Source organism: Bos taurus, chromosome 8, assembly GCF_002263795.3.
Source record: "Bos taurus isolate L1 Dominette 01449 registration number 42190680 breed Hereford chromosome 8, ARS-UCD2.0, whole genome shotgun sequence".
Lineage (NCBI taxonomy): Eukaryota > Metazoa > Chordata > Mammalia > Artiodactyla > Bovidae > Bos > Bos taurus.
Genome location: NC_037335.1, coordinates 69,586,791 through 69,600,180, shown reverse-complemented (window position 1 = coordinate 69,600,180; position 13,390 = coordinate 69,586,791). Strand labels below are relative to the sequence as shown.

Genomic DNA, 13,390 nt, shown 5'->3' with positions numbered 1-13,390 from the left:
CTTATTGTACCCCTTGCAATTTACTTATCATGTTTTTTATTTACTATTTATCTCACCTGACTACAATGCAAACTCCATAAGAAGAGGGATCTTTGTTTTGTTAACTGCAAAGTCCCAAAACTCTGGCACAAACTGGAGTTCTATGAATCCATGTTGATGGAATGAATGAATTTATCCAATAAGCAAAGACTGATGAGCCTGATAAACCTAGCAGTTATACACAGCTGGTGAGAAAATAATGTAAGTTTTCTAGAGGTTAATCAATCAATATGTATTTAAATATATTATAGTAAATAGTTCAAGTCTAAAGTGTTTGGCCTTTCCATTAAGTAATTCCACTTCTAGGTACCCAAATAAAAAAAAAATTATAGATGCACAGATTTATGTATAAGGTAGGATTTCATATAGCCATTATAAATTGTACATATCCGTATTTACTACAGTAAATATTTACTACAGTAATATTTTGGTTTTTTTTTTTGTTTTTGAACAAGTGTTTTATTTATTTTTTACTTTATAATATTGTATTGGTTTTGCCATACATCAACATGAATCCGCCACAAGTGTACACGTGTTCCCCATCCTGAACCCCCCTCCCACCTCCCTCCCCATACCATCCCTCTGGGTCATCCCAGTGCACCAGCCCCAAGCTTCCTGTATCCTGCATCGAACTTGGACTGGCGATTCGTAATACTTTTAAACAAAAACTCAGGGTGTGTGTATATTACACCAAGTCTTCTCAACCAGAGACTTAGATACATTCCTCCTCAGTCTAAGCACAGCAGGTCTCTATTCAGATGTCTATCTTGGTAGGACTCAAGGAAAGAGCACATCCATTCAGTATCTTTAATCTGTTCTACAATTTAAAACCCCAAAAGAACAATGGGCTAAATGTGTATTTATTAGCAGCTACTACTGAACTTCTCAGAAAACTGTTAACCTGTTAAAGGCAGATTCCCCCCATCCATCCACTCACATGATGTCCAGCACAGAATCATTCCGAATGACCTTATGGGAGACATCCGCTAGCAGGAAAAGACCTCCGTCTGTCCTCCGGATGCTAGCTGCATAGCCCGGCCAGATCTGCAATCTGAAGACACAGATGGCCTTTACCCTGGGATGCTAAAAGAACCACAGATATTTCCATGCCCCCATTTGAGGCAATACTTTGGGCAGATACTGCCCCTCCCCAATAACAATGAGAAAGCAACAGGAAACAAATGAAGTCAGCATCACTATGAACTTAATAAAACACTTAATTAACTCACAAATTGTACCTGCTATCATAAAAAACTGATACAGTGATTGCAATGAAAATTTTCTCTGTAGAACGTTCAAAACTGAGGAAGAAGAAATCACCACCAACCTGTGTTGCTGCAGCACCATAGCACTTGTAGGGTCGTAGAAGTTTCTTCCCACAAGCTTCATATCTAAAAGTTTCATTACCCTGAAATAAAGAGCAAAGAATGAGTTTTCTAGTAGAAGATTTAAAAATAAATAAGTTCAAGTGCTCTTAGCTACATTTTCCTTTGGAAGCCTAAAAGGGCAGAAAGGCTGATGTTCTTTGCACAATATAGTGTTTATGTACAGAACACTCTTACCAAAAGGAAAATAAAAATTACCAAAGCATTTATCTCGCTGTATATGCAAATGATGGCAGCTTTTTCTCCTAACTAGGTAACCAAAAATCAAGTTGACTTCCCAAGCTCAATTTACATTACTTTACCCTATTAACTAAAAATAGCACAAGAGAGTCCATTTCTAAATTTGTGAGTATCAGTCTGGCACAGGAAGTTATGTTTGTTCCTAGCAGTTCAGCTTACTAAGTAGAAATCAGGTTTTGTGTTTTGTAAAAGAAGTGGTTTGGGAATAACAGTTTCATGAAAATTTGAGTTTTCAGAAGAGTAAAAATAAAAAATTATGAGCTGTCTATATCCAAACCTTCAAACGACCGAGAGATATTCTAGCAAAAATTTTTACACACTACCTCTTCATGTAGACCCATCACGGTGTTTAATGTAACATCATTAAATATACACCATCAACATTTGCTTTTAAAGTTCCTGAATGAATCAAAGGAACCCATTTCCTCTAGCCAACCACCTCAGATCTACTTTCATATACCCAAATCTGTCCAATCACCCAAGATAAGTTAGCCTTTAATGTCATGCATTTACTTATTAAATATTTCCAAACTCTCTATATACACACTGCAGTTTTAATACCATCCAAGGCTCCTGAAGAGCTCTGTTACAAAGACTGAGGTTAAAGAAAATAAGACTTCAGCCATCTCTCACCGACGGAACACAACATTGTAGAAGGGAATGCACAAGTCAGAACAGGGCTCCAGGATCTTTGTCAACTGAATCTTAATGGTGATCTCAGCACTGTCAGTTTTCCTTTGACTCTTTAACTCAAGAACCTAACAAATAAACATATGTATGTAAAAAGAAATGCCATTACCAAACCCTAATCTAATCCAACTTGTGTTCTAGAACACTAACATATCTTAATCATGTTTTATTTTTTTCTGTTACTTTGCTGTCCACACTAGACAAATCACAGCAGGACAAGCAGGGTTTACAAGAGGATTTGGTAAGAGACACCCAATGCAGAACTAGCAATAGAGCCTCATGATTTTGAAATCTTATAGTATTCTTTGTCACTGAGGTCAAAGGCTCCCAACCACTCCTCTTAAAGAAAGAAGAAACTAGAAAGAACTCATATATAAAAAGTTTCTCAGTTTGCAATTTCTTGATTGTAGAGAAGTCCGCCCTCCCTCTCACAATAGGTAAGTACAACTCAAATGTTCAGGGACACTATGATTTCCCACCACTCTGGCTTCGTCCCAAAATGCATTTCCTATTTGGTCTCACTTGCTGAAGCCTAACAGGTAGATAGAGAATGGATCCATCAAAAGCAGTGACATTTCCGGTGACAGCTTGATGGTCCTTCAACATGCCAAACCTCATGCTTTTGCACTCCACGTTGGGGCTAGAAAATAATAAAGAGGATTTTACTTCAGTATGACTTTACAGTAGGGCAGTAGGTTTGTTGGAGAAACAGTCACTTGTGACTACTGCTCCATCTAGTGGTCATACTAAACAATTCAAATATATCTATCTGATTAAAAGGATGGGAACACATGCACACTCGTGGTGGATTCAAGTCAATGTATGGCAAAACCAATACAATATTGTAAAGTAAAATAAATAATTAATTTTAAAAATAAATAAATAAAAATTCCCACCAAAAAAAAAAAAAAAGAACTCTGACCCAAGGCTCACTTAAAATAAAAACAATTCTCATTCAAACATAACTGCCTTAGCATGTCGGGGTACATTCTTTGAGAGTTTAGACCAGAGGGCCAAACAACTTCTACAGAAAGGTTTTACAAGCCATATGGTCTCTGCTGTAACTACTCATCTCTGCTAACATAGCACAAAAGCCTTATAGACCATAGGTAAACCAATAAGCAAGGCTACATTCTAGCAACACTTTATTATAGAAATAGGCAGTGGGTCAGATTTGCCTGGCAGGGCTGCCATAATCTGCTAATCCCTGATCCAACATCTGTAGAAATATACACTTTTTAAAAAATATATTTTTAAAAGACAGTATTTTAGTAAAACCATTTTTCGCTCAACAATTTCAACTTTTTATCAATTCATTGGCACAAATCTTAGTTTTGAAAAATTCCAATAGCTATTTTGTATGATGATTTTCCCATTAGATTACAATAATGCACAACCTTATCCTACAACTTCGAAGTTTAAACAAACCCAAGGCTAAAAAGGGTCAAGCGTGTTCAAGTATGTGAAGAAAGATAAAAACTACAAAAAGTTCAGGTGGTAATCCAGTACAGTCATTGCCAAAACTAAGCACTCACATGCTAACATCACATTTCAAAATGTTTCTTCAAAAAAAATCATATATTAATATACACAAGGCGTTATGCCCCAGACAACTTTTCAGTTAGTCTTTTTAGAGCCCTATCATGTCAAGGAATCCACAGGATGACCAGTCACTGTAGTGCATCCTCTAGGTATTCTCTCAAGGGCCTGGCATTCTCATCACATTGTAGCTACAATCTCAAAATGTACAGAATCCACGTTGTCTCCACAGCCTGGTCAACGCACAGATACACGAGGAGTCACACACCAGTTCTGTTTCAGGAACAGTCGTCAGTCCACTTTCCTCGCATTAACACCCATCTCTGTTCCTTACGTTCCAGAACAGGCCCATTCTCACTACCTTCTCCTCCTGTGAGTTCAATTTAACCCAGTTCCTTGGCTCCTTCTCTTGTCATACATGCTCAGCTCTGGTTTCTTACCTCACAGAAACATTTAAAGCAATCTGGCTACCCTCTCTAATTAGCATTTCATTTCTCAATCATCTTACAAACGTTTAAAATAAGTGGCTAGTTCCCTGGCTATTTCTCATGGCCCATGCTCCCCTTTGTTCTTTTAATCTATTTTTTTCCCTCATAACATTAAAGAAAAGGAATACAAATACAAGGTAAGTTAAAAGGTTATGAAGGGGTCTATGCAAGTAAAGGGGCTTCCCAGGTAGTGCCTCTGGTAAAGAATATGCCTGCCAATGCAGGAGACCTGAGAGACAGAGGTTCGATCGTTGGATTGGGAAGATCCCCTGGAGGAGAGAGTGGCAACCATACCAGTATTCTTGCCCAGTAAATCCCATGGACAGAGAAGCCTGGTGGGCTACAGTCCATGGGGTCACAAAGAGTCCAATACGAGTGAGTACCATGCAAGTAAAAGGCCCTGAACCTAAGTTTCATTAACTTCAAAGAAAATCCACTTCTAACCTCATGCATAAAATTGTACCTATTAAGTTAAAATCTGGATTGGTAATACAGCTAAACAGACAACACAGAAAAGTTAATTTCAAACTTATTGCAAAGATTTGAGTATTTGAAGTCTGTAGGGGGAGGTAAATGCATCAGGAATTATACAGAAAAACAATTCAGTTATTCCTATTGAACTATTTCTTTACTGCTCTCTAAGAAGTAAACAATATGGGGTGGGGGGAAGCTTTGAATACCTGAAAGTCACATGATATTGATAAACTGCTTCATTATGACACTGTATTTTGATAAGGTTCAATCCCAAAGATTGAGGTGTTCCTTTTGATCCTTGCTTCACAAAAAGCTCTCTAGAAAATAAAAATAAAAAAATAAAAGCACCCACAGATACCAAAAACAAATAGCCCATGCCACAAAAATACAAAGAAAGCAAAGAAAGAAGGAAAGATAGATTGGGGGAAGTAGTATTTTATAGGTACACAGGCCCTCAAGACATACAAAAGAAGCTTTGAAAGAAAGAAGGTAAATTCTTGCAATTTCTAATTAGAGCAGCAAGGTCACCCTATCTGTCCTAGTAATATCACTGGAATAACTAGGTCAGCTAACTAAGAACATAAGAGTTAGTTCTGTAGAGAAAAATGAACAGCTGCAATGTATTTCCCAGATAATTTTCTTATCTACAACATGACAAGGAATTATCTATGTCTGAATTGGGAAGGAAATGAAAAGTCATGAGCTGATTGATACATATTATCAGCACTAACCCCATTTCACCTCATCAGGAATTGTCCACCTCTTCTGTCATTCTCCCCACTGGCAAAAAACAAAACAACCCTGTGGTGCCTACCACAAGGGAGGACTTTAGACACAACAAAAGAGGGTGTGCAATCCTATGAGAGAACAGAGTGTGCAATCCTATAAGAAGGCCTCCGCTACATCATCCCCAAGCAGGAAGGCAGCACTCCCGACTTACTTCTTGCGCTCTGCAGTCCCAAGTGGAGGGGTATCAAGAGAGTATAGTGGGGCCTGGGGCAGAGCGGGCAGAGGTGAGAGCTGGGCAGGATCCTGATAAGGCGGGCTGAGAGCACCAGGAGCCTTGTATATTCCTCTGCCTAAACCAGCTGCTCTTCCCACTGGTAACAAAGATGCGTCCAAAGTTCCTCTTCTGAGCATCCTGAATCGTTGAAAAGAGACAAATCAGGACTTTCTCAATCATGCTCAATCATCCTCAAATCTCATTCTTTCCCTGGAGGAGTCAGCAAATGGGACCCAAACATTGGGATTCTCTCTGAATCCAATATGCCAACAAGACTCACTCCTCAATTACTATTAATATGGACTCTGAGGGCCAACTTCCATAGCAGAAATTGAGGTGGAAGTCTGACCCACCTGGGATAAAGAATCAGCACCATCAGTATGACTTCTTAAGAGGGCAAACGAGGTGGTGAACTGTGCTGTGGAAAACTGCTTTTACCTTGTCCAAAGACTGACTGGGTCAGTAGGTACTAACTACTTTTGGAAAATGCCCATTCTTACCACGAAACCATGCACTGTTTCCTTGTGAGGCAATATAACCCACTTTAGAGTTTCTCTTTGGACTTGGAGATATTTCATCCAAATTTGATAGCTACCCAAGGAGGCAACTTTACCCACCTATTCCAACCAACGGAGGCCTCTGCCATCTTGCTATCCCCAGCTGCCAACGATGAAGGATCCAGAAAAGTGGGATGGGGTTCTTCTTTGTCCTTGCATGCCATACTGGAAGATAAGCCTAGACCTAAAATGCCTCTACCTAAAGGAAAGGTCAGATCCCAGCTGTAACTGTGAGCTGAACATTTTGTAAAATACAGTAATTTTTTTGAAGATAAACTGTGTTAATTTAAGAACAAAGCAATGATACACAACATCACATTTTCTCAAGTTAGTTTTCCACATACCTAAAGGAGGCACCTCGCGTTTCAGAGGGGTCTGGGATGCTGTTTCAAGCCCCAGTCCTCGGAACATTGAGACTAAACCCACAGACTCCTACAGAAAGTCAAAGAATAATGTTATTCTAAGATACAGTTTAAAAGGCCAGAAATATTGTTGATTTTCTTCAAACCTTGGTAAATAATAAAAATTATACACTTCAAATTCTATAAATATCAAGAATAAAGGATAAAAATACCTCATAAAATTGTTTAAATCCTTATAGTTTTCTTTAAGAACACTTATAACTATGTCATATTAGGCTTTTAAACATAAATATAGTTCATGATTTTATAAATATAGTTCATATTAGGTTTTTAAGCATAAATATAGTTCATACTCAGAGAAGGCAATGGCAACCCACTCCAGTACTCTTGCCTGGAAAATCCCAAGGGCGGAGGAGCCTGGTAGGCTGCAGTCCATGGGGTCACTAAGAGTCAGATACGACTGAGCAACTTCACTTTTACTCTTCACTTTCATGCACTGGAGAAGGAAATGGCAACCCACTCCAGCGTTCTTGCCTAGAGAATCCCAGGGACAGGGGAGCCTGCCGTCTGTGGAGTCACACCGAGTTGGACATGACTGAAGCAACTTAGCAGCAGCAGCAGCAGTATAGCTCATACTTTGGCCACCCGATGAGAAGAACTGACTCATTAGAAAAGACCCTGACACTGAGAAAGACTGAAGCCAGGAGGAGAAGGGGATGACAGAGGATGAGATGCTTGGATGGCATCACCGACTCGATGGATAGAGTTTGAGAAAGCTCCAGCAGTTGGTGATGGACAGGGAAGCCTGGCGTGCTGCAGTCCACAGGGTCACAAAGAGCTGGACAGGACTGAGCGACTGAACTGAACTGATAGTTCATGATTTAATATAAGTATTCCAAATGCAACAGAACTACTTTTCTAGCTCATTTCCTGTACACCTAATATAAGTGGGCACAAGCATACCAGCTAATAAATTTTCCCAAAAAACATGTCATTTAAGGGTATCAGAAGTCTTGGGGTTTTTGTTTTTGTTTTTTAAACAATCCTCAACAGAACTTGTTACTGTTTTCCTGTGGCAGTCTTGGAAGTTTACTACTGTTACACCAATCAGAGTTGCCACATATGGACTCAAGCAATCCCATCTGAGTGAAAACACAGGATTACTGTCATCAGTGTTTCTTTTTATAAAACGTTACATCTAACACGGTCAACACTACTTCACATGGTCACAACTGCATTATTAGGTTCTTCCTATATCTAACTCTCTATTCTTTGAAATTTGTTAATTACATACAAAAACCATTTTAACAATTACTATATAATCAGGAGATTAAGAATGCACATCCATGTAAGTATATATACAGCAGTAACAATAGCCAAAGATCCTTTTTTTCTTTAAGATTTGGGCAAAGAGCCTTCTGAAAGGAACTATTCTTAACAATTATGACCTTAGAGGCAACAGTGGCTGCTAATACCACAGAGTCCAACCCAGAGTGAAAACCTAAACACTAAAGGCTGTATCTCTAAACCTGTCATGTATGTATGTATGTACATATTTATACTTTTAGAAGTCAGGAAACTAAGCCATTTACCCAAGTCCATCTAACATTCATTATGAGGCACTTTTTCTAGACCTGCAATTCAAGAATTTCAAATATATTCCTAGAAGATCAAACTACTTGTTAAAGGGGGAAATAAAAACAATGCCTGCTTTCATATAGGGCTTCCCAGTTTCCTAAGTACCTTGAAATCCATTATTTGCTCTAAAGATAAGCTGCATGCTGCTACTGTGTATACAGACATGGTCTTACCTTCTGCACTGGCCCACTCTGTGGACTCGGCTCCTTTTGCTTTCCAAACACATGGCCCCTGCCTGCAGGTCCTGCCCTGCTCAGAGCTGGGTCCAAAGGTTTTGGAGCTTGTGGCCAAGAGCCTGGCATCCGCACAGACTGAGATGGGTGCACGGGAGACAGGCCCCTGAAGCGTGGTCGGACAGGATCCATTGTAAGGCTGCAGAGGACATGAGTGTCAATCTGTCCTTGTTTATTACCTGCCATCATTTTATAGTTTAAATGATTCCCAAAGAATTTCCTTTTCCTCCACAACAGACACACAAAGCATTCAAAGAAAAAAAAGCTACTTTGGATCATACCAATGATACTCCTATATGATATTCACAATATATTATATTCAAAAGTTTCTATTTAGCCCAGAATTTTCTAAATACTCTCAATCAACAATCTCTTAAAGGCCAAACCCTCCTTAATTTTACTCATATTTTCTACCCAAAGAGCTTCTTTGAGAACTCAGTCCTGCAAGTTAACTACCAGATGGGGAAGGATGTATTTTTTATGTATGGGCATGATTTTGCTTTATAAGTAAGTATATAGTTAACATATCACAAAAATTTTGTGTCAATAAATATTTATGTTTTGCTTTATTTGGGGCCTCTCTACCAGGGACCTAATCTTTTTCCCAGTCTATTTTCATAGTAAACTATTCCATCTCCTCCTTGATTCCTTAGTGTGCTTCTCTGAATCTTTATCCAATTTCTTTCAACAGAGCTCTTTTCTCACTCTATCAGAACTGAGGTCTTCAGCATACAGACCCTTCCTCATTTGAGCCTATGATTCCTGCTTAGTCTCACAGGTGACATTTAATACTTGCCCCTGCCCTCAAGGTAACCAGGGATGATGCTCTTCTTGGCCCTCAAGTCTCAGACTCACTAAGCCTCTTCAAAATCACTTTATATAATCTACAGACTTCAAGACTTCTCTTTTTTTAAAAGGCCATGCTAGGCTTTCCTGGTAGCTCAGCTAGTAAGGAATCCGCCCGCAAGGTGGGAGACCTGGGTTCAATCCCTGGGTTGGGAAGATCCCCTGGAGAAGGGAACTGCTACCCACTCCAGTATTCTGGCCTGGAGAATTCCATGGACTGTATAGCCCATGGGGTCGCAAAGAATCCAACATGACTAAGCAACTTTCACTTTTAGGGGCATATAGGATCTTAGTTCCCCAGCTAGGAATCGAACCTATGTCCCCTGAAGTGGAAGCATAGAGACTTAACCAACTAGACCCCTAGCAAAGGCCCAGGACTCCTTCTTTCAGGGGCTCCTTTTCACTGTCCTGACTCACCCCAATTCCCAAAGAAGCTTCTGTAATTAACAAGTAAGCCTCTTCTTAATTTTTACAAACCTGTCTTAACTATAAATTACTGAGAAATCAGGTCATGCACATAAAGAAAAGGCTGACATACAATTTCTAAGTCAAGTCTACAGATGAAAGCGGTTCAGGATTTGGCAAAACTTTATACAATTATTTTTTACACTAAAACGGAAAGGCATGCCTCCTCCTCAAAGGCTACTAGAGTTCTCCCCTATAATTGTTCAAACTCCTTTTCAGTTAGCTTGACCTCTTGGCTCACACCTTCCCACCACCACTGGAGGAAACCAGAGCAATTAGTAGTCTAACTGGTACACACTGAGAGGCACCGTGATACCTACCAATTAGAGGATTTCTGGAATCCTCTTCTTTCTTCACCCCTCTCTTACCTCCAACATCACTTCTACAGATTCAAGCACCTCCTCCAGAAAGCCCTCCCTTACTGTGGATTTTCTCCTTTGATTAGTTAACAAATAGCTGACTGAGTCTAAGGCCCAACCCGGAAGAATGCCAGGACAGACAGATCCCAGGACAGGCGAGGCCTACGTTCGGTACTCCTCCAGGTGCGACCTCCAGACTGGGGTCTATGACTGGGATGTAACCAGAAGGGAAGGGCCCCTACGCTCCTTCAACCTGGAGAAAGCATCATTCCCCAAACCAAGACTTCACCAGCGGTCTGGCCCACTGTTCCCGCCCAAGGAACACTCAACGCATTCAACCACCTCCCTGCCAATAGCCTCCTCCCTCCTCTGTTCCACCTTTTCAAGGGCCTGCCTTCCGCCTACACCCCCAACCTCAAATAACGACTTCCTGCCCCCGCCCCAGGCCCAGCCTCCACCCAGGGGCCCACAGACTCCGCACTTTTCCAAGGGGAGAGGGGGAGAGGGCCACAAGGACCCCAGCTTACCACCAAGAACTTGAGTGCGAGCGCACCTGGCCTGTAGCAGAGCGACCTCTGCCTCCCTGGTCTTCCACACCTGCGTCCCGTCCTCTCACAGGTGCTGGACTCCACCGAGCATCTTGGCTGCGCCTCAGGAGAAGCCAGCGCTCAACGATCCTACCACGCCAAAAGCCCACATGCTCCAGACCTCGAGTTCCCGTCCTCTCGCGAGGCCTAAGCGACTGAACCCATTGGCCAAATGACGTGCCAATCACAAGAACCAGCCATCTCATTGGCTCTTCTGCAAAGAGCCTTCCTCTCCCATTCCAGCCGTCTCACGCCGTGGTGGCGAGGTTCACCCGGAAAGGGTGCTCAAAGTGGCGGGGAAAGTGGCGGGAGGTGGTGTCCAAAAGTTAGGAGTGAAATTAAGTGTTGAAGTGTGTTTCGCTTTCAACATCCCGACTCTCTTACTGAGAGCAACTCATGTAAACAGAGTTAGCTTACATGCTCATGTAGAAATTGACTTGCCTCAACCTTCCCATTGGGGCTTCCGTCGTGGCTCAGCTGGTAAAGAATCCGCCTGCAATGCAGGAGACCTGGGCTGGACCCCTGGGTTGGGAAGATCTGGAGAAGGGAACGGATACCCACTCCAGTATTCTGGCCAGGAGAATTCCAAGTCAATGGGGTCACAAAGAATCAGACACGACTGAGCGACTTCCACTTTCGCTTTCAACCTTCCCATTGGGGCTTCCCTGATGGCTCAAGCTGTAGAGAATCACCCTGGCAATCACCCAGGCGACACAGGACACGCAGGTTCGATCCCTGGGTCAGGAAGATCCCCTGAAGGAGGAAATGGCAACCCACTCCAATATTCTTGCCTGGAGAATCCCATGGACAGAGGAGCTTGGCTGGCTACAGTCCGTGGGAGCTCAAAGAGTCTGACATGACTGAGCATGCACAGGCATAGCTTTCCCCTTTAAAAGATATTGAGGATGGTGGTGCATAGAAATGAGCTTGAGTTACAGTCAAACAATTATGCGATCTCTGTGCCCCACTGTTTTTATATATAAAACTGGAAAAAAAAAAAAAAACCTGGAATAAAACCATCCGTTCATAGGGTTGTATGGAAATTACATGTGTATGCTCAGTAGTGTCCAACCCTTTGTGACCCCATGGACTGTAGCTTGTCAGACTCCTCTGTCCGTGGAATTTTCGAGGCAAGAATACTGGAAGAGGTTGCCATTTCCTACTCCAGGGGATTTTTCCCACCCAGAGATTGAACCAGAATCTCTTGTATCTCCTGCGTTGGCACGTGGATTCTTTACTACTGAGCCACCTAGGAAATGTACATGCATGTGTGTAAAATACTTTGCACCAGGACAAGATTGCCTTCCATAAATGTTGTCTATCATTATTATTTATAGATACCTGAAACTGTGAGCCAAGAAGAGCTATCTTCAAATTATGTAAAAGCATTGGTGGTTAATTCTGCAGCTACAGTACATTTTCCAAAGACATAAAAATGTCTCTCCCTCCTCAATTATTTTAGCAAATAACTGCACCCCTCTCCAACCCCCAGTTTTCTGAGGTGGTTGGGGTCAAGCTTCCAGAGACCTTGACTGATGCTGTAGAGACATGCAACTACTGTATATGGAATATGGCTAGGGCTAGAGAAGGCTTTTCCAAGCCTCAGATATCTCATACCTTGCTTTAATCCCTACATTTGAGGACTCTCCTCTCCTTCCCAAATCAGAATAGAATTTGAAAATTATTGGAGCAGGAGATTTTCCAAAGCAGAAGTCTAATTGGTAGGATACCCCTTCCTTCTTTGTAGATGTAATTTGTTTAACGTTATATATAAGTTCTACCTCACAACCTTCCTACTTTACAACATTACAGTGTTATAATAACATGTATACTGAATTCTGTTGCCCATGCAAACATTTAGTAACAACTCAAAAATAGTTCCATATCTAGGAAACAATATTTTAGGGGCAGGACTCAGCAGCTTTTGGCAACAGCAATTCTCAATTTTCTGAAGCTGTCAGTTTTGAAAGAGCATCATTACAAAGGATATACACATTGGATTCTCTAGATTTCTACATCGTATCATGCAAAAGTAGACAAGATATTGTTGGTGGCGGTGGTGGTGTTCCGTCGCCCCTTTCTCCTCCTGCTTTCAGTCTTTACTGGCATCAGGGTCTTTTCCAGTGAGTTGGCTGTTCACATCAAGTGGCCAAAGTATTGGAGCTTCAGCTTCAGCAGGGTATAGAAATATCCTATACAACATTTCTAGCCAATCCATGCATAACGAGTACTAGTTATTTCACCAAAGGAAAATCTACAGTCTCAGTGTTGACTGGAAATAAAGATGGTTGAAGCTCTAAAGTGTGGACATCTGCTTGGAAGCTTTCAAAATATAAACTTCTCCTGGAGGTTATATTCCACCACAGGCACTTCAGTTGTTAATTAACAATCCCTTGGTATTGATTTAAAATACTACACACATATTGTACTGTTTAAAGTATTTAAAATTAAATTACAGATGATATAAGGTGATATTTTCATAGCA

At 41.1% G+C, this 13,390-nt stretch overlaps 1 protein-coding gene across 2 annotated transcripts in view; it reads right to left on the bottom strand.

Moving 5' to 3' along the window:
• The window catches only part of PIWIL2 (piwi like RNA-mediated gene silencing 2), an 82,062-nt gene extending 71,020 nt beyond the window's left edge, over positions 1-11,042 (bottom strand). Inside the window, exons 1-10 of one of the 2 annotated variants that reach the window (XM_059889491.1) lie at positions 10,846-11,042; positions 8,589-8,787; positions 6,760-6,847; positions 6,476-6,614; positions 5,796-5,996; positions 5,062-5,172; positions 2,877-2,994; positions 2,298-2,422; positions 1,367-1,447; positions 977-1,090 (exon numbers count right to left, since the gene is read on the bottom strand). In XM_059889491.1, the coding sequence (XP_059745474.1) occupies positions 977-1,090; positions 1,367-1,447; positions 2,298-2,422; positions 2,877-2,994; positions 5,062-5,172; positions 5,796-5,996; positions 6,476-6,614; positions 6,760-6,847; positions 8,589-8,780 (1,169 nt within the window). In that variant the 5' untranslated portion in view covers positions 8,781-8,787; positions 10,846-11,042. The remainder of the gene's footprint in view (positions 1-976; positions 1,091-1,366; positions 1,448-2,297; positions 2,423-2,876; positions 2,995-5,061; positions 5,173-5,795; positions 5,997-6,475; positions 6,615-6,759; positions 6,848-8,588; positions 8,788-10,845) is intronic. The other variant, XM_015472591.3, reaches the window with a different exon arrangement.
• Positions 11,043-13,390: the final 2,348 nt, after the last annotated feature.